The sequence below is a fragment of the Salmo salar genome, chromosome 26, assembly GCF_965601325.2.
Source record: "Salmo salar chromosome 26, fSalSal1, whole genome shotgun sequence".
In the NCBI taxonomy this organism is placed as follows: Eukaryota; Metazoa; Chordata; class Actinopteri; order Salmoniformes; family Salmonidae; genus Salmo; species Salmo salar.
In genome coordinates this window covers 10,210,609-10,230,983 of record NC_138316.1, presented here as the reverse complement: position 1 = coordinate 10,230,983, position 20,375 = coordinate 10,210,609, and the positions used below count along the sequence as shown (strand labels likewise).

Below are 20,375 nucleotides of genomic sequence, written 5' to 3'. Positions count from 1 at the left end.
AGCATATCTGGACAACATATACACTGAGTTTACAAAACGTTAGGAACACTTTCTTTAATCTTGAGTTGCACCTGCCGTTTTGCCCTCGGGAACAGCCACAATTCGTCGGGGCGTGGAGTCTACAAGGTGTCCAAAGCGTTCCACAGGGATGCTGGCCCATGTTGATTCCAATGGTTCCCACAGTTGTGTCAAGTTGGCTGGATGTCCTTTGGGTGGTGGACCGTTCTTGATACACACAAGAAACTGTTGAGTGTAAAGAAAATTGCGACATTGCAGTTCTTGACTCAAAGCGGTCTACGTGTGCCCTCTGAATGGCACACACGCACAATCCATGCCTCAATTGTCTCAAGGCTTAAAATTCCCTTCTTTAACCTCTCTGGGCTAGCTGCGGGACACATTATTCAACAGCCAGTGAAATAGCATGGCGCGAAATACAAAACAGCAAAAATCTCAATTTCATTTTCTCAAACAATCAACTATTTTACACCATTTTAAAGATAACTCTCGTTAATCTAACCACATTGTCCGATTTCAAGAAGGCTTTACGGCGAAAGCATAAAATTAGATTATGTTAGGACATAAACTTCACAAGAAAAACCACACAGCCATTTTCCAAGCAAGGACATGCATCACAAAAACCAAAAGTACAGCTAAAATATTCACTAACCTTTGATGATCTTCTTCTACATGTATGTTTTCCTCGATAAAGTTCATATTTATATCCAAAAACAGCATTTTACATTGGCGCATGATGTTCAGAAAATGTATTCCCACCAACACATCCGGTGAATGTGCACATCAATTTACAAAAATACTCATCATAAACGTTGATAAAATTTACAACAGTTATTGAAAGAATTATAGATATACTTCTCCTTAATGCAACCGCTGTGTCAGATTTTAAAATAGCTTTTTTCAATATTCGGAGTACAGACCTCAGCCATCAAAGCAAGCTATACAGATACCCGCCAAGTTCTGGGGTCAACTAAACTCAGAATTAGTATTATAAATATTCTCTTACCTTTGCTGATCTCCATCAGAATGCACTCCGAGGACTCCTACTTCCAAAATAAATGTTTGTTTTGTTCGAAATACTCCATATTTATGTCCATATACCTCTGTTTTGTTCGTGCGTTCAGATCACTATCCAAAGGCATAACGCGCGAGCGTAAATCAGGACACGAAAAGCCAAAATGTTCCATTACCGGTCGTAGAAACATGTCAAACGTTGTTTACAATCAATCCTTAGGGTATTTTTAACATAAAACGTCGATAATATTCCAACCGGACAATAGCGTATTCATTCCAGGAGAAAAAGAACGAACGGCGTCCTCACGGGCTCGCGCATACCCAAGCCCTTTGTCCATAGGCAGTCCACTCATTGACTGAGCTACTATTCTCTGCCCAGTAACAGGAGAAGGATGAAATAACTTTCTAAAGGCTGTTGACAGCCAATGGAAGCCTTAGGAAGTGCAAAGTGACCCCACAGACACTGTAGTTTCGATAGGGATTCAAAAGAAGAACTACAATTCTCAGATTTCCCACTTCCTGGTTGGATTTTTCTCAGGTATTTGCCTGCCATATGAGTTCTGTTATACTCACAGACATCATTCAAACAGTTTTAGAAACTTCAGAGTGTTTCTATCCAAATCTACTAATAATATGTAAATATTTGACTCTGGTCCCGAATATTAGGCAGTTTACTCTGGGCACGCTTTTCATCCGAAATCGAAAATACTGCCCCCTATACCCTAAATAGTTAACCTGTCTCCGCCCCTTCATCTACACTGATTGAAGTGGATTTAACAAGTGACATCAATAAGGGATCATAGCTTTCACCTGGTCAGTCTATGTCATGGAAAGAGCCGGTGTTCCTGATGTTTTGTACACGGTGTACACCCTCAAAGATAGGCTTTTCCATAGTCGTTGGGCAATGCAGATGCACAGTTAACTCTCTAGAGGACACCAGAATCATGACAATAACCACTTATTATTGCTTGAAAAATGTCTTGAAGAATGTATATATCTCAGGAGGAACTAGATACCTTCTACAATGAACTGTGTTTAATGCTCTTGGTGTTGTCTTTCTCTATTCCTCCCCTCTCCAGGGTTACACAGATGAGCCGGTGTCTAAGATCCTGTCTCATGTAGAGGATGGGAACATCGTCCAGCTCGACCGGTGGAATCTAGTAGTGGAGCCCAACCAGGATGCTGTAGCAGAGGAAAGGGATGAGCAGCAGACCGACAAGGTGAACAAACCCCCTCTCACCCCTCGTCCCAGATCCTGCACTGTAGGCATGGACTTGTAACCGATGTGAAATGGCTAGCTAGTTAGTGGTGGTGCACGCTAATAGCGTTTCAATCGGTGACGTCACTCGCTCTGAGACCTTGAAGTAGTTGTTCCCCTTGCTCTGCAAGGGCTGTGGCTTTTGTGGCGTGATGGGTAACGATGCCTCGAGGGTGACTGTTGTCGATGTGTGCAGAGGGTCCCTGGTTCGAGCCCAGGTAGGGGCGAGGAGAGAGACGGAAGCTAAAACTGTAACATTGATGCTGTTGATCCGGATCACTGGTTGCTGCGGAAAAGGAGGAGGTCAAAAGGGGGGTGAGTGTAACCGATGTGAAATGGCTAGCTAGTTAGCGGTGGTGTGCGCTAATAGCGTTTCAATCGGTGAAGTCACTCGCTCTGAGACCTTGAAGTAGTTGTTCCCCTTGCTCTGCAAGAGCCACGGCTTTTGTGGCGTGATGGGTAACGATGCTTCGAGGGTGACTGTTGTCGGTGTGTGCAGAGGGTCCCTGGTTCGAGCCCAGGTAAGGGCAAGGAGAGGGACGGAAGCTACACTGTTACACTGTCAACAAATGATGGTGTGTGTGTGTGTGTGTGTGTGTGTGGATGGGTGTTGCAGAGAATGAGGATGGATCAAATTTTAACTTAGTGCTAGCACTTTACCTATCAGATGGTGTGTAATAGCATCGTAAATCAGGTCTTGACTGTGATGAGTTTTCATTGAGCCCCAGAGAATTAACCTCTCTACAAAGTCACATTATAATTTGTTTATTGTAAACAGGGTCATGGCTGGTCACACACCAAAATACCTCAGTGACCTTTACATTATTTAATGGTTAGTTACTTCTAAAAGTTGAGATGTGTTATCAACTAGAAGCACAATGTTGCTCTGCGACCTCAAACATCATGGATTATTGTTAGATTATTTTTTCGTATGGCAGTGAGGGTAGTCTGGGGCACTAAAGACTGTAGGACTGAGGATGGAGTTGGGCTCAGCAGCATTCTCCGGTTTAGTGTTGAAATGTCAACATTTTACCTTATGATTTCTGATGTTTTGGTGATATTTCATCTGGGATAAACACTTTTTTTTGTTGTACGGGTTTTCTTTCCCACAGCTCCCCCTCGACGTCTTCAACAACTACTTCAGCCTCGGCTTCGACGCACACGTGACACTAGAATTCCACGAGTCTCGAGGTTGTATTTCTGACTGATCTCTTAACGTTGACCACCCATGTAATGTCATTGTTGGGGATACATCTGTGCTATCGGCTCACGTCGATAGTAACAAATGATGCTGTGTGTATCTACTGTATGCCAAATCATTGTGTTTCATTACTCACACTCCATCATGCTTTCTATAACCAACGCTCCTCAGAAGCCAACCCTGAGAAATTCAACAGCCGCTTTCGGAACAAGATGTTCTATGCAGGGGTGGGTACAGTTGTGTTTTCTAAACAAGAGAAAATAACTAATACATTCATATTTTCTCACCATTTATCATCACTTTTATCATTAGTAGTGATAGTAATTGTTTGTATTTGTGGCCATAGCTTTAGTTGTGTCAATATTTTCTATTGATAATCTACAACTTTGATTCTCTGGTGTTCCTTCTAACCAGACGGCCTTCTCAGACTTCTTCATGGGCAGCTCCAAAGACCTAGCCAAACACATCAAGGTCGTGGTGAGTTCAACTGACCATTTACATGGACCTTGGCTGCAGCTCAGATTGTGTGATGTCATTCCACAAAGGGTTCAAGTTCAAATCTAAATACGTTAACAGGAATTTCCCCACTTCATACTAAAAAATAGTTCGTCCGAAATAGAAATTGAGCCTCGTTTCAGAGCCTGGGCTCCATTCTGAGCTGGTGATCCTTACAACCGACCCTGTACATCTCATTAGACTGACAGATGTGTTCTTCTTCACTGTCAGTCAGTCAGAATGTGGCACCTTTCAAAGGGTACATTTTATTGGCCATGTGAGACCTCTTCCAGGAATGATCTGAGTGCGTTTGTGTACAGTAATGGAGACGTCTGTCTATCTGTCTATCTCCTCTCATTAGTGCGACGGCACCGATCTCACCTCAAAGGTTCAGGATCTGAAGCTGCAGTGTTTGGTGTTCCTCAACATTCCTAGGTGAGCAGCCTCAATGGGGAAACGAGTTATATATCACACTGTTGTAATGTAGGCTGTAGGCTAAGTTAGGCACATAACTGTGTGTGTGTACTAGATACTGTGCTGGTACCATGCCATGGGGAAACCCAAGCGAGCACCATGACTTTGAGCCACAACGGCACGACGACGGCTGCATTGAAGTTATCGGCTTCACCATGACCTCTCTGGTATTCACCTATCAACTTGAATTTGTCTGTGTGTTAGAACATACGAGTTAGTAGATGAATGAAATGGATGAGTCACTTTCTTTACATTTGTCCTAGTCATAGCCTTGCTCTGACGGATGATCGTCTCGTCCTCCCTGGTGCTGTAGGCAACACTGCAGGTCGGAGGTCACGGTGAGCGGCTGAACCAGTGCAGAGAGGTTACCCTCACCACCTACAAGTCCATCCCCATGCAGGTAGATGGGGAGCCGTGCAAGCTAGCCCCCTCCACCATCCGGATCTCCCTGAGGAACCAAGCCAACATGGTGCAGAAGGCCAAGAGGAAGACCTCTATACCGCAGCTCAACGAGTGAGTAATACAGTCCAGCATGGGAACGCTATTTTAGAATTGAGTTTATAAAAAGAGACCAGAAAAGGGGTCCAGTCAGAATCCGAACATCAATCCACTATGGAGACTTTCTAATGTGTAACTGTTTAGTCTTTGCACTGTCGGTAGGTTGACTCTTTTTGTCATGCGGTGCTTGTGGAGTTGGAAGTTACTGTAATGCATTCCACAAGTCATGACTAATGTCCTCGGCCGAGCCGAAGGTCGCCCTTCAATTTCTTAATGTGTGATTTAAAGTGGCACGCAGGAGTGGGAGACTGACAGGCCAGACAAGGTGGGATTCATTTTCAGGGGGTGGCTGAAGCGCTGACAAAGACGTGCGTGTAAAATAATCCAAGCCGACGAGGGGGAAAACAGAACAAGAAAGACATACAACAACATTCATCAAAGTCGTCATGGCTTTGCAGCCATCTTCCTTTTCTCTCCATCGGTAGTCTCAGTCATATCAGTCTCAGTCTGTCTACAGGCTGAAAATCGAAGATGTATTATCAGAATGAACAGTCCTATTTATTTTCACGGTAATTGCATTACCTTTTTCAATCCCGTTTGTAAGTTTTTTTTGCTAATTTCATACTTCTCTGATTCTCGCGACTATGTATTGACTTGCTGGCGGAGGGGAATAATGAATCATCCATCTAAAGGATTGATATGTCCGGGGGGGGGGGGGGGGGGGGACTAATTTGATTGTGTTTACAGAAGCCTGTTTTAGCTGAGATTAAGTCGGGGTCATCCGACCCTTATTCATGATACCATTCTTCCTTTTTTGGTTAGAATGGCCTAACCTTCTGTGAAGCAAAAACACCAGGCATTTGGACAGAAAGTAAGAACGCTAAGATGCAAATGAGCCTGGAATTCAAACAAACGACCCAGCTGTATTCACTTCTACGCTGATTACACTGTTTGAGGTCATACCCCAACATTAGATGAAACTGTTCTCCCAACATTTTTCCCAACAACACTCCAGTAAGAAACCTATACAACTTGCGTTGTTGTCAGGTGTCTATTGTCCTTGGAACAGAATGGTAAGCTATAGTCACAGCGTTGTTTTTTGGATCTCCCACACACTGCGAACAGGTCACATTCGTCACAGATCACAACTGTTTTCATGAATATGTAATCATGCTAGAAGCCATCACGGTGACAAACGGAAGGGGGAAAGCTGCTCGGAACACCCCTGGCTTCTCTCAAGCTGCTGTGCCATGTGAACCCAGGTTGTCAGAGTGTTGTGGTTGGAGGTTGATCCCCTGTCATCAGCTTGTTTTAATGCTCTTCCCGGGTTGGCAGTCTTTCATTAAACTTATACCTTCATTTGTTTCCTTTTTTTATACCTTCATTTATTTCCTTATCTCTCAACTGAGATGTTTCCAACTCCCAACTAGTTTACAAAGTTAGAAATTAATAAGGAAAGTAACTGATTCTATACAGTGTAATGGTGTGCTGATCTCTAGCATAGGTTAGGAATAATCATTGTTATGTGTCCATTTGACATGATTTGGTTGTTTAAACCTCAGAGTTCCTACAAATATGTACACTGAACACAAATATAAACACAACAGAAAAAGTGTTGGTCCCATGAGCTGAAATCGATCCCAGAAATGTTCCATATGCACAAAAAGCTTATTTCTCTCACATTTTGTGCACACATTTGTTTACATCCCTGTTAGTGAGCATTTCTCCTTTGCCAAGATAATCCATCCACCTGACAGGTGTGGCATATCAAGAAGCTGATTAAACAGCGTGATCATTACACAGGTGCATCTTGTGCTGGGGACAATAAAAGGCCACTCTAAAATGTGCAGTTTTGTCACACAACACAATGCCACAGATGTCTCAAGTTTTGAGGGAACGTGCAATTGGCATGCTGATTTCAGGAATGTCCATCAGAGCTGTTGCCAGATAATTTTATGTTCATTTCTCTACCATAAGCTTACTCTAACATGATTTTAGAGAATTTGGCAGTAGGTCCAATCGGCCTCACAACCGCAGACCACGTGTAACCACGCCAGCCCAGGTCCTCCACATCCAGCTTCTTCATCTGCGGGACCGTCTGAGACCAGCCACCCGAACAGCTGATGAAAGTGTGGGTTTCCACAACCAAATAATTTCTGCACAAACTTTCAGAAAAATGTCTCAGGGATCTCATATGAGTGCTTGTCGTCCTCACCAGGGTCTTGACCTGACTGCAGTTCGGCATTTTAACAGACTTCAGTGGGCATATGCTCACCTTCAATGGCCACTGGCATGCTGGAGACGTGTGCTCTTCACGGATGAATCCTGGGTTTCATCTGTACCGGGCAGATGGTAGACAGCGTAGTGTGTATGGCCTTGTGTGGGCGAGCGGTTTTCTGATGTCAACATTGTGAACAGAGTGCCCCATGGTGGCAGTGGGGTTATGGTATGGGAAGGCATAAGCTACGGCCAACAAACACAATTACTTTTTATCGGTGGCAATTTGAATGCACAGAGATACCGTTGCGAGATCCTGAGGCCCATTGTCATGCCATTCATCCACCGCCATCACGTCATGTTTCAGCCTGATAATGCATGATCCCATGTCGCACGGATCTGTACGCAATTCTTGGAAGCTGAAAATGTCCCAGTTCTTCCATGGCCTGCATACTCAACAGAAATGTTACCCATTGATCATGCTCTGGATTGACGTGTATGACAACGTGTTCCAGTTCCCGCCAATATCCAGTAACTTCGCACAGCCATTGAAGAGAAATCGGACAACATTCCACAGGCCACAATCAACAGCCTGATCAAGTGGTGGTCACACCAGATACTGACTGGTTTCTGATCCACGCCCCTACCTTTTTATAAAGGTATCTGTGAACAACAGATGCATATCTATATTCCCAGTCATGTGAAATCCATAGATTAGGGCCCAGTCATGTGAAATCCATAGATTAGGGCCTAATGAACCCCAGGGCTGTGATTGGAGACACTGCCCTGTGTAGGGTGCCGTCTCTCGGGTGGGACGTTAAACGGGTGTCCTGACTCTGAGGTCATTAAAGATCCCATTGCACTTATCGTAAGAGTAGGGGTGTTAAACCCGGTATCCTGGCTAAATTCCCAATCTGTCCCTCATACCATCACGGCCACCTAATCATCCCCAGCTTACAATTGGCTCATTCATCCCCCTCCTCTCCCCTGAAACTATTCCCCAGGTCGTTGCTGTAAATGAGAATGTGTTCTCAGTCAACTTACCTGGTAAAATAAATAAAAATAATATTTTTTCAATTGTCTGATTTCCTTATATGAACTGTAACTCAGTAAAGTCTTTGAAATTGTTGCATGTTGCTTTTATATTTTAGTTTGGTGTAATTCCAATTTTTGAGAGATGGTACCCAGCTGGTTATGCTTCTTCTGTTGTCTTCCACAGCCAGCAGCCTTTCCCGGAGAGATTAAGGATCCGGGTGAACCGTATTAACATGCGCGACTATGAGGCCCTGCATTACGACAAGGAGAAACTTAAAGAAGCCTGTGAGTATTCCATCTCTGTCTAATGCACTGTAACTCCATCATCCTTCAGGTGTCACCCAGCCTGTTCAAGGAGGAGTGCAGCAGGTCCATGAGCACTACTTCATGCAGGGATGTTACTGATAGCCAGAGGTGTTTTCAGTGACATAGAACTCTGTAGTCTACACATTTTTTTTTTTTTTGTTACTGCCGTGCAGTTGAATTTCAAAGTGGCAGGCTTGTTTTATAGAGTTAAATCCTGGCCATATGCACTGTAAGGGACTTGAGCCAGTTGACAAGCTATTACCTGACGATATACTACATTTACATTTTAGTCATTTAGCAGATGCTCTTATCCAGAGCGACTTACAGTAGTGAATGCATACATTTCAATTCATTTCATTTTATTATTTTTTTTTCATACTGGCCCCCCGTGGGAATCAAACCCACAACCCTGGCGTTGCAAACACCATGCTCTACCAACTGAGCCACAGGGAGGCTGATACTACATGTATCCTTGTGCCATTTTACGGGCAAGTTTTCCGACCCGAAGTAAGAGCGTAAATGGAAAATGATTCCTTTTCTATGCACTTTTCTCTCTTGTGCGTATTCTGACCATGAATTTAAGCATGAGAATAGAATGCTATTCACCTGCTATTTGTTTGGGGTGTACAGTAGATTGAATACATGCAGGTGTGGCAGAGGTGTGTGTATTCTGACCTTGACTTAATTCCCTAATAACTCCACCAACTACGCAGGAGGAAACCATGAATACGGTTCTACCGGTTCCAAATGGAAAGAGCATATACTTAATGTTTTCCAATAGAAATAACACCCTTCTCCATGCACTGTATTTGACAACTTGACAAGGACTAGGTAAATGAGTAATCCATTTGGATAAGGGAATTGTTAATATAAATGACACTTGTTTTAGAACTATTTTACCTTGTAATCGCTGGAGACACGTGAAACCCGTTATATGGCAGCAAACTGAAGCATATCAACTTTCTCACAGTAAAGTTGATGAAATGCTGTGCTAAGTTGTACTGTCTTTTAACTTGCAGGGATGGGCACGCTCTAATATCTTAATTATTTCCTATTTCTGTCATGTTAAATATTCGCCACTTATCCGTATCGACCGTCAGTAGGCCTAATAACCACACATATTCAACTGCCAATTAGATCCCATCAGTTGGTATAACCTACATTATCATTCCATTTAATTACATAGTTTCGTTTACCTTCATTTGCTTCCTCTGTAAAGCTGAGGATCATTAGTAACAGTTGATAATATAGACTATTCTCCCTATTATAATTTTATGTACACTAATCTTCCAACATTACTGTAGGTTGAAGAACTGAATGAGGCAATTTTCAGAATGAATCAAATGAACGTTTTATTTTACTTCATGTGTAAAGGCTCTCCAAACCTGTTTTTTTTTTAGGATTCATAAATACTTTCCTTAATCTAAATAATCTACAAGATCTGGTTATTTTGAAATCCACCAATTGGTGCTGGAACAGAGATGAATATGCATATATTTATATTCTAGCGAGTCTGTTGACAAAATTCTAACTAAAAGGTACACCGTATTTAAAGGGATGGCTTAAAATAGATGTACTGAAAAACCCTATTGAATGAAAACTCCTCGAGAAAATCTGTTGGCCAGCAAGTGGGAGGGTTTTCAGCTAAATGTATTCAGTGCCCGCAAGGGAACCATGCCTGCAAAGCCAGTTACGCACCTGCATAAGGTACATCTGTATACCAACTACTGAGAAGTGCGTAGGAAAGGCGTGCACTCGGTCACTGTCAAACGTAGGTTAGCACAAATATATTTAATGTGGAAGGAGACACCAGGCCCTTGATCGCCCCCTTAAAGGATGCCGCCATCAACTCGCCTAGCTAATTACAAAGGAAAAGGAAGTCCTTTTTGATTTATATGGTACTTAGCAGAAAACCCCACAGAGATGGAACTCTTTCATTTTCTCTCTTCCTGGCTTCTCCTGGGCAGGGAGGAGGGGAGGTGGGCATTGGCTCCAGGTTTTGCTATTCCGTCCACCCTGAAACCCTCCTCCCATCCCTCGTCAGGCCATTCGATTGCTATGAGTTTATCAGCGTGGGCCTCCCTGCATGTGACTTTGGCTAGATATCAAGTGTGTGACTGTGAGGCGATAATGAGGTAGCTACCCATTACTGTCTCTAATGGATGCCCTGGGGCCCCAGAGGGGCTCTGTCAGTGGTTGTGTGTTCTACAGCCTCCTGCAGCACCTGTGTGCTAGGACGACACTGTAATCACCTCCATAACACAGCTACAGCCCCCCCCCCCACACTCTTAATTGTTCTCACATTCGCATCCTCATGCACAAACCTAACTGTTCCAGACAGTGTCCCAGACAACAATTGCAACAGTTATTGGCCCCAAGTTATGTAACTCTGATATGCAAATGATGCTGTTTGGGGCTGTTTTGGTCTCCGATGGTACAAAACCCAGCTGCTGTGGACCAACTCCTAAGAAGTATGGGAAATAAGAAAGTATGATGAATGTATTTGGTTCTTCCTGAACTTTTGCAATTATATAGCCTCGTATTACCATCCTGATGACCGCTGTGGAATTTGTGTAGCGAAACAGAATGTAAGCTCGCAAGATTTCAGGATGGTCGTACGAGGCTTAGCAATTATAATACCTGACATAAAACCTCCCAGTAGGTTCTCAGGCATAATTGGTGGAGGTCCAACTGTTTTTTAACAGTACCTACCATTTGCTTCACGGAATGCTGAAAGTAGTTTATTCTTTGTTTTCCACCACTAGATGTCAGAACGTGCAACTAACATAAAATAATATACGTTTTTAAACCTGAAGCACACTCTAACTGATTCTATAAATAAACTCAATGTCCATATTAAACTGTCATACAGTGGTCCAATAACATACTTTGTACCTAATGCACCCTCATGCTTGCTGACGTACAAGCGAATTCCAAGGCTGTTTTTGATAGGCCACTCATAAATGTAAATGGGAGCGAACACATGAAAGTGAGCAATCATTCTGCGATTTGCACATTGTTTAGCATCTTTCTAGATAGCACACTCAGACCTCCCTCTGGCTAACACTGAATCAAGTTAGGTCCCTGATGTTTCACATGGATCTTGAGGTACAAGTGATGTTCGCTGTCATGGCTGAGGTTAATGCTCTATTCTCTCGTCTCTGATCCAAAAATATAGCATGCGGCTGGTACCAGTTACGCAGTTCTCTCAGTTGCCTGACACCTATAAAGAGTTTAGACAACTCCGCTTTTGCAGAGTGAGGACAGCAAAAGAGAAGGGGGGGGGGGGGGGGAGAAAGAAGCGGAATTGAATTAGAGACAGACTGTTCCAAGGTTGCTAGGCAACAGCACATTCCTCAGTGGAGAAATCTGCCTGCTTTTCTCTCTCTCTCTCTCTCTCTCTCTCTCTCTCTCTCTCTCTCTCTCTCTCTCTCTCTCTCTCTCTCTCTCTCTCTCTCTCTGCCTGTGAAACTTGCTGCTCAGAGACACTTTTTCAATTCACAAATCTCAGCTTGATAGTCCACGAGTCATTCATTTCTGTTCTGATCGCGAAGAAGGCCCTGTGGATGGCCCGGACATTCATGATCACATAATGTGGTTTTGATGCACTCACTGATACATAGTGTAGCTACTCTCTCACTTGCTGCCCAGTTGTACTTTAGGCCTAATTGCCTGTCTCCAGTTTAGCACAAATCAATGGGCATGAGAACGACATCACATTTAGAGAATTCTTCCTCTTATTGTTTTGCATTGCTATTAGGTTTATACACTTCACCTACTTTGACAGCCGTTTCAAAGGGGTTTGAGTGCATTGGACTTTGCGTGGCGCTCTATGAAACACAAGGCATCCAGGAAGCCCAAGTCTCTAAATATATCCTTGATCTATTGCCAACAAAAGAAACTTCCCCCCAAAACCTTTCCGGTTTCGAGTTGATAAATGGACACAATCAGATAGTCTGTGTCTTGTAGCTCGTGTCTATGAGCTACCTGTAGAATGTTTTTTCATGCCTCGATCACTAGGCGCCTGCAGCAGTGTTTAACAGCATGTTGTCTCTCATCATCTCTCCCCACAGCTATCCCGCTGGGCCTCATCGTTGTCCCGGGAGACAGTGACCTGGAAACATGTCGCTCCCACATCGAGAGGCTCCAAGAGGTGAGAAATGAAGGAAGCAGGTGGGGACAGCGAGAAGGGGACAAAGGAGAGCGTGTTGGGTTGATGAGGTAGATGGAACACTGGGTAAAGGAGATGGTAAGCTGATGAATGACAGGAAAGACAGAGAGGGGAGAAGAGGAGAGCATGTGGGTTGATGAGATGGAACTCTGGGTAAAAGAGGGACAGAAGGGATGGAGGACATGAGAGCATTTAAAGACAAAGGAGCTGTGAGGTAACTAATACCAGGGGAGAACTCCGAAATGTCTGTGATGGAGGACAATTCAGGCAGAGAGTAGAAGAAGATGACAGAGGGGGTAGGACTGAGCTAATGCTATAAGAGGATGGGGGAAATCATTCTGATGAAGTTGTGCAAGAGCTGAGCGAAGAGAGGAGGTTAGAAGAGGTTTGAACTTGCTGATGTCAAGAGCAATTACTCTCAGGCTGGTATATGATGGCTCATCTCGACAGACAAGCCCAAACCTGTCTTTAGTATAGGAAAGGATTGCATGTGTGGTTGTTTGTGAATGGGGGAGACTGCGATTCTGCCAAAAAATGACATCCTTGCCCATCTAGCCCCCTCGCTGTCTCGTTTGGTTCAAAACCCATTGAAATAAATAGTGCGTGAAATTTGCTGCCGGTTTAGCGGCACCGCCGCTTTGCGATCATTTGATTATTATATTCCTCCTTAATTTTTTTTAACCACAATCCCTCAACGGCTGTCCCTCATTTGGGATTCCCAAACAGTATGTTCTTTTGTTGCTGTTTTCATCAGCTCAATGTTATAAGAAAAGGCTTAAAATATATTTAGGTTTTGTCTGCTACTAATGGAGACACGATGACTACTATACTGTTGCAGAATGGTAATTCGTTCTGTTATATGTGTAATCATCCACTTTCATTATATGTTACTCTCAAAAACATATCACCCAATAATAATACTGTATTATTGGTAAGTAGGACTCGTAGCACACAACAAGACGGCATAAATTGAGGGGGGGAATGTTTCCCCCACTACATTCAACCCATTTTCTGCAATCCAAAACCAGTCATTATAGTAACTTCAAGACGAGATGCTTACTTTCCTATCCGCATGTGGTGATTTACTTTGGGTAGGGGCATTAGACAGGAAGGAGAGTCTCCATTTATGGAATTACAGTGTTTTTGGGGCTATTCCGCAGGACTTCGTCTCCATTCATCCCTTCTTCAAACGACTGGTGCTCCAGGTTGGTGAAATGAGACAGGACATGGAGCCTGTGGCATGGAAAGGAACAAGTCTGAAAAGGAAACATTCCCCTAATCAAAAACGACCTTTAGATCACCGATTACATTTTACATTGACATTTTTGGTCATTTTAGCAGACTCTCTTATCCGGAGCGACTTTCACAGACGGAGCAAACACAGACAGTGCAAACAATAACCATAAAATGTAATCGAATTCAAAAACAAGGATGAGGCCTTTTTTTTTGTCATAACCGCGTTCTTTTTATGAGAACACACTGTTTGAGCATGTGATACATAGGCTTAAAGTCTGAAGAAAACACTTGTCAAACCTGTCCCACCCTGTGCATAACCGTCAAGCACATACGGTACAAAGGCAGAGCTGCAGCCACAATTCCCATCGTTGCTTTAGGTGTTTACTTGGAACTGTGTGTTTGATCAACTCTTCCATGTCTTATTTTTGTCTCCCAAGAAAATAATCTAGAGCACAAATACACTGCTCACATCAAGTAGTTCCTTGTTGGCTTCAAAACGAATAAGCTGTGCAATCAGTCAAAGGGTGTGTCGCATCAATGTTCAAATATCGTGCCCTAGTCCTTTAACAAAGTGATTTCACCACACCGCTCTAAGTTGCATACCCAGATAGCGAGAGGCGCGGGTAGATGCTGAGACTGTCCGTCTCCAGTGGTAACCACACACTCCTCCCAGCTACCCTGGCCCTCCTTCAGATCCCCATTCACAGCTCAGCCAAACCGGCTGCATAATGTGAATGGCTGAATAATAGAGGCTGTACTCAGGAGACCCTTTTTTTCCCTCTTGTCTTTCTGTAGTGGCCCTGTTCCCCCTATACAAACCAACCCAAATCTGTCTCTCTGGGGAAGAGTTTTTCTCCTTGTTCCTCTGTGCCCCTAAGCATGGTTTAGATGTGTTCTTTAGTGTTGTGTGTGTTTGTGTGTTTGTTTGTGATTGTGGGTGTTTACTCTCTCTCCCTTTCTGTGTGCATGAAAGAGAGACATTGTAATCAGGAGTATGTTTGCTTCTGATATTTGTATGCAGCAAGCATCCAATGTTTAAGAAACCTCTGTTAAGGTTGCTTTGGCTATGTTACTGCAGTTAGTAATACTTTTGCTGACTATAAGAGAGCACTACGACCTAGACCAATTAGTGGACTAGTTGATACTGTCTCGTTTGGTGGTTGCATTTTTTGGATTCCCTGTTCAAGACCCAGAAAAGTCTGCCGTTTCTTAGATTGGCTACCTTGTGTACACGATTTTCTTTGTTTGTTTGTTTGTTTGTGTGTGTGTGTGTGTGTGTGTGTGTGGGTGTGTTTTTTTTCTTGTAGGTGGTATCCAGTATTTGTGCCCTAAGCTAAGCATGATCTTTCAGCATAGTTCCTCAGTGCATGTATCATTACATTCTGTACACTGCTATCCTCCTGGTCCCTTTGGAAGTTAGATGGACTGGTCAAGGTTACCTTTAGCTGGGAAATCAGTAGTAGGTTTTCCTGACCACAGTTAAACTGATCAGGAAAAACTCTATGCACTAGTTTTAGCCTATAACTCTAACTAGGGCCTGGAGTTTTCCTGGACAAGGCATGTGGACAGGAGAAACTCATGGCCCTAGAAATGACTTCTGTTGTTGTCGTCACATTCCAACAGTTCTCTTTCCGTCTGAACATTTTGAATAGACAAATGTCCTTTTTGTGGCTTGCCTCGGCCCGTTTTCCTCTAAACATTGACTTACCTTCAAGATCAAGTTCTGAAGAGGATTATGTCAATGTATCTCATTGCATAAGGTCACTGGACTATAGTACCTTTGGAAAATGCTTGGATTAAGTAGAGTTCAGCCAATGCAAAGAACCGTGTCCAAAGGAATCGTAGGTCTATGGACCAAGGATTCTGTGACTGAGGCACACATGAGGGGGGTGAAAACACCTGCCCTCCTAAACTCATGGAACTCTATATGAAAGAGTCAACGAGGGGTTAATATGCTGGGCCCATTCAGTGAACTCACTGCCCAGAAAAGTACTTTTCATTTCAAAAAGCCTATGTCTGAACACAAGACTCAGGGCCTTTACATCTTGCCCTACATCTAGCAGAAAAGGTTTTTATTATTTGAGTCTTCTGTTTTTCAATGGACCAGTAAGTTGGACAAAACCGAGTCAAGGCCTTCTGGTCTCATTTATGTTTGGTGTAAAGAGCAGGCTGTTGTGGAACTAATCTCATTGGTCCCATTTTCTTTCTCAGGAGGATGAGGGAGCTAAGTCAAAGACCCTTTCCTCGCAGAAGCTTTCGCCAAAGTGGTGCTTCTTGGACTGTAAGTACCACTTCTTATAAAGAGCACTGCTATTTATTCCTTACACTTTCTATAGTGTAGTATTCCTCTTGTGCCTCCTCTTTTAGTCCTCTGTCTATCTTCAATGTTTAAGCGAGAGCGCTTCACATAATCTGATCTTTGCGAGTGGGAGCATCTGTCTCTTACAAGTCACTGTTTTCTTGGTTCATTCACCACAGAATTTCGTGTTTCGTCGAGGTAGACTTAATTTGATAGAGCAGTGCCATTTTATGACCTTTACGATTAGTGCATCAGTGAATTTCTTCTGCAGGGTAAGGCTTCACATTTGCATTACAAGCAAATATACCCAGCATAAATTGAGTTCTTCGTGTTTAAAACAGAGGTTTTGAGGATCATTTCAACATTTTGTTTTAGATTATTGTTTAGAAGAATTGAAGCTGGGTAGAGCGATCCTACAGAACATGAATTAACGCAGCTGTGCTGTATTTCTGTGTGAAACAGGCTCTGCCAATTCAATTAAACCAAGCTCCATCTTAACATTAATTTAGATCAACAGCTCTGCTGCAAAGATACAGAAATCAATTCGATAATAATGTCACTGATTTGCTTTGAATGTTTCTGCTCTCTGTTGCATAGCAGAAAAGGAATCTTCTGGGCAGACTTCATGCTTGTCTGTGAGATATTCTTAAGCATACAGTTTTATAATATTTCTGTAAAGAATCTGTGGTACTCATCCCACTGTAGTTATTCCACTGACAGTCCACAGTTCCCGTGAGATTTTTAAAATTTATTTCTTCAGTGTTATGAATTACACGTTATGTGCGTTGCTAGGAATAGCTACGCATAACACAGTTTACATATATGATGGACTCGTGCTGCTCATCAGCCACTCCACCTGCAGTGAAACTCAGTCTTCCATCTCGTCACACTAGACTGATATGATAGCTGGTCTCTGAAGGGTGTCATTGCTTGAATGCTAAGTTAATTCACTTACTTAACTAGTGATAGTTGGTAGAGAAGGGAGGGTGTTGGAATCTGCAGTCACATTTTCTGTAGCTTTTCAAAGCTTAATTAAATCCCATAGCTGCTCCATTGAAATCAGCACAGATTAGCTTCTATTCACTGGTAATAAAGCAGCCCAGATCTTAAAGGCGCCGTCCAAAAAAGACTGTTGTAAAGGTCTCGTGTGGAAAAAATTATAATTGTTTTCTCTCTCATCAAAACAGCATGGCTAATTCTTGATTAGAAGCATAGCAAGTGAATTCCAGCTGCATTCTGATTTGACTGATTATTTAATTAGAACGACGGGGGAACCACTTCATACTTTTTGATACATTCTGATAAGGATGAAGGGAAAAAAACACCTTCCCAGATATTTCGGAAAAGCTGAGAAACATGCGGTACACAGACCTGCCCTTAAAGACCTTAAGATACTCAAGGAATCTTCTGGGCAAAACTTCATGCTTTTCTGTGAGATATTCTTAAAAATACATTTTATTCAAAAAATAAAAATAAGAGCTGGATTATTCTGCTCAGTGAAGCTGGCAGAAATTCAATTTGCAGTGTCCACGGAGGACAGGGTAGTCTATTTCTTGACATCTTAGATGTAGGGGAAGAAGCCTGGCAGATCTACTTAATTCCAGCGCGCACCCCCTTTGAGTCGGCTCCCACTGGGCTAGAGAACAGCTAATTTCCACTCCCTTAGACAGAATGGCAGCGTGAAGCTTAATTACTGGTACAGTCCAACAGAACGAGACTGGGGGGGGGGAGACAGTTAGTTTAGTGGAATTTCTGCTGACTGGTGGGAAATGATCATCTGTAGTAAGTATTTGATCACTAGACCACAACCATGTAAAGATTTCGCACTACTTCCCCTGTCTTAGTTTCCACGCTGAGATGTGGTGTTGTACATACTCGTGAGTCTCACAATAGTCTATTTGATTTTCCTTTGAGAAGCACATACAATTATATTGACATATGATCATATCCAGTCTCCTGTGAATCTGTTTGTGACTAGTTGGCTGGCAACAGTGTGAGATGTTCGGTACAGTCCCCCAACATTTAGAATTACACCCACTACCAGAACCCTTTAACTCTCCTTGTAATGTCCCCAAGTCAAGGGGCCAATTATGTGGCCCTTTGCTCTTACTTGTTCTGTTTATTATACAGGTTATCCATCTTTTCCTTCATTTAACAACATGTGGCAAAGGCATGGTGCGCTTCGGAGCTGGTCTAATCAGGTCAACGCTTTGATTAAGCTCCTGCACAGTTACCAGCCCTCTCTGGCCTCATTAGAACACTGTGTGTGTGCATGCGCGTGCGTGCATGTACGTGCGTGCGTGTGCGTGCGTGGTTGTGTACAAGCCTATGTTCATATTATTTACTCTCTATAAATCTCATACTATTTCTAAATAGATTTTTCCTTGTTTTCCTTCTAGCCACGACTGCAGATCGATTTTACAGAATTGATCGTGCTCAGGTGAGTGTGTCTCATTGTATATAATTATACATTCAGTGATGGAAAAAAAGTACCCAATTGTCATACTTGAGTAAAAGTAAAGATACTTTAATAGAAAATGACTCAAGTAAAAGTGAGTCGCCCAGTATTTACTACTTGAGTAAAAGTCTAAAAGTTTTTAGTTTTAAATATACTTAAGTATCAGAAGTAAATGTAATTGCTAAAATATACTTAAGTATAAATCATTTGAAATTCCTTATATTAAGCAAACCAGATGGCATAATTGTATTGTTTTTTAAAATGTACTGATAGACAGGGGCACACCCCAACACTCAGACATAATTTACAAATGAAGCATTTGTGTATAGTGAGTCCTCCAGAACAGAGGCAGTAGGGATGACCAGGGATGTTCTCTTGATAAGTGCATGAATTGGACCATTTTCCTGTCCTGCTAAGCATTCAAAATGTAACGAGTACTTTAAGGTGTCGGGGAAAATGTAGTGCGTAAAAAGTAAATTGTTGTCTTTAGGAATGTAGTGGTGTAAAAGTTGTCAAAAATATAAATAGTAAAGTAAAGATACCCCCAAAAACTACTTTAGTACTTTAAAGTATTTTTTACTTAAGTACTTTACACCACTGAATAAATTGACTATGCAGAGTAATGGAACACCGATAACAAAAGCAAAATAAACAAGTAACATGTTCAATGGCCATTATGATCTGTACATAAGTGGTTATGGTTTCTCTCTCCATAACAGGAACACCTAAACTATGTGACCGAGATATCCCAAGACGAGCTCTTCGTCCTGGACCCTGAGCTGGTCGTCACGAAGACGGTGAGCACCTCACCAGGGATGCCTGATCTGGTTGATTCTTCTGGTGAATTCCCGGAGGCGTCTCCCAAGTTTGGATTCACATCCTCCTCCTCTTCTCCTCCCCCCTCACCGGGACCCAGGTAAGAGAAGCAGCTGCTGCTCACAGCTTCTAATGGGAATTTCTGTTGGAGATCATTTTTAGAAACACTAGATAAAAGATGGGGCAGCTCCTCTGGAGCTTTCTGGGGGTTATAACAGTGAATACAGACCAGGTCATTTTTCTGTGAACCAGTCTGTTTTTAAAGTGGTTTCCAGCAGTGCTGTTTTGACAGGCTGAAATAGTGTAGTAATAATCAGACTGGAGTGCCCCAGGTCCAGGACACAAAAGTAAAGGCAGAGTAAACCGTGGGCTGAATCTGTGTTTGGACGAACCCTATAACACAATAGAACCGTACGCTCCTCGGGGGGGGGGGCGTGCTGATTTTGCCCTGTTGAATTATTACTGAGGCGACAGGGAGGAATGCAGAGGCCATGCTCGCCCATTAACCCCCCCCCCCCCCCATTAAATCTATGAATCATTTAAGTTCTAACCACTGGTCTTCATAATCACCCTAGGAAGGAGAAGGGCCACACTCACCTGAATCCACAGAGTGTCTTTCGAGACGCTCCGCCTCACTATATACTGCATGTTCATCTTTTCAGGAGAAAGTCTTGTGTGCCAGGTGTAGATATTTCTGTAATTTTCCACAACAAATCTCCTGCCTTTTGTGAATGACACAAGTGATGCACACAGAACGAGTCAACCAAGTTACTCAAGTAATACCTTTTGAGCTCAACATGTCCATCCTGTTAAATCATCTTAAAGTGTTATACAATTGAACATGAGAAGGAATAAACTGCCGTGATAAAGCCGTCTCTTCAT

The 20,375-nt window shown here is 42.8% G+C and overlaps 1 protein-coding gene across 14 annotated transcripts in view; it reads left to right on the top strand.

Annotated features, from left to right (window-relative positions):
- Nucleotides 1-20,375, top strand: part of LOC106587110 (diacylglycerol kinase zeta) — a 130,412-nt gene that overhangs the window by 90,475 nt on the left and 19,562 nt on the right. For 12 of the 14 annotated variants that reach the window (XM_014175121.3, XM_082969379.1, XM_014175117.3 and 9 more), the window contains 13 exons: nt 2,109-2,249; nt 3,400-3,478; nt 3,660-3,715; nt 3,903-3,965; nt 4,345-4,418; nt 4,513-4,624; nt 4,771-4,970; nt 8,392-8,492; nt 12,587-12,666; nt 13,845-13,889; nt 16,132-16,201; nt 18,619-18,659; nt 19,397-19,593. In XM_014175121.3, the coding sequence (XP_014030596.1) occupies nt 2,109-2,249; nt 3,400-3,478; nt 3,660-3,715; nt 3,903-3,965; nt 4,345-4,418; nt 4,513-4,624; nt 4,771-4,970; nt 8,392-8,492; nt 12,587-12,666; nt 13,845-13,889; nt 16,132-16,201; nt 18,619-18,659; nt 19,397-19,593 (1,259 nt within the window). The remainder of the gene's footprint in view (nt 1-2,108; nt 2,250-3,399; nt 3,479-3,659; nt 3,716-3,902; nt 3,966-4,344; nt 4,419-4,512; nt 4,625-4,770; nt 4,971-8,391; nt 8,493-12,586; nt 12,667-13,844; nt 13,890-16,131; nt 16,202-18,618; nt 18,660-19,396; nt 19,594-20,375) is intronic. The other 2 variants (XM_014175116.3, XM_014175110.3) reach the window with 1 other exon arrangement.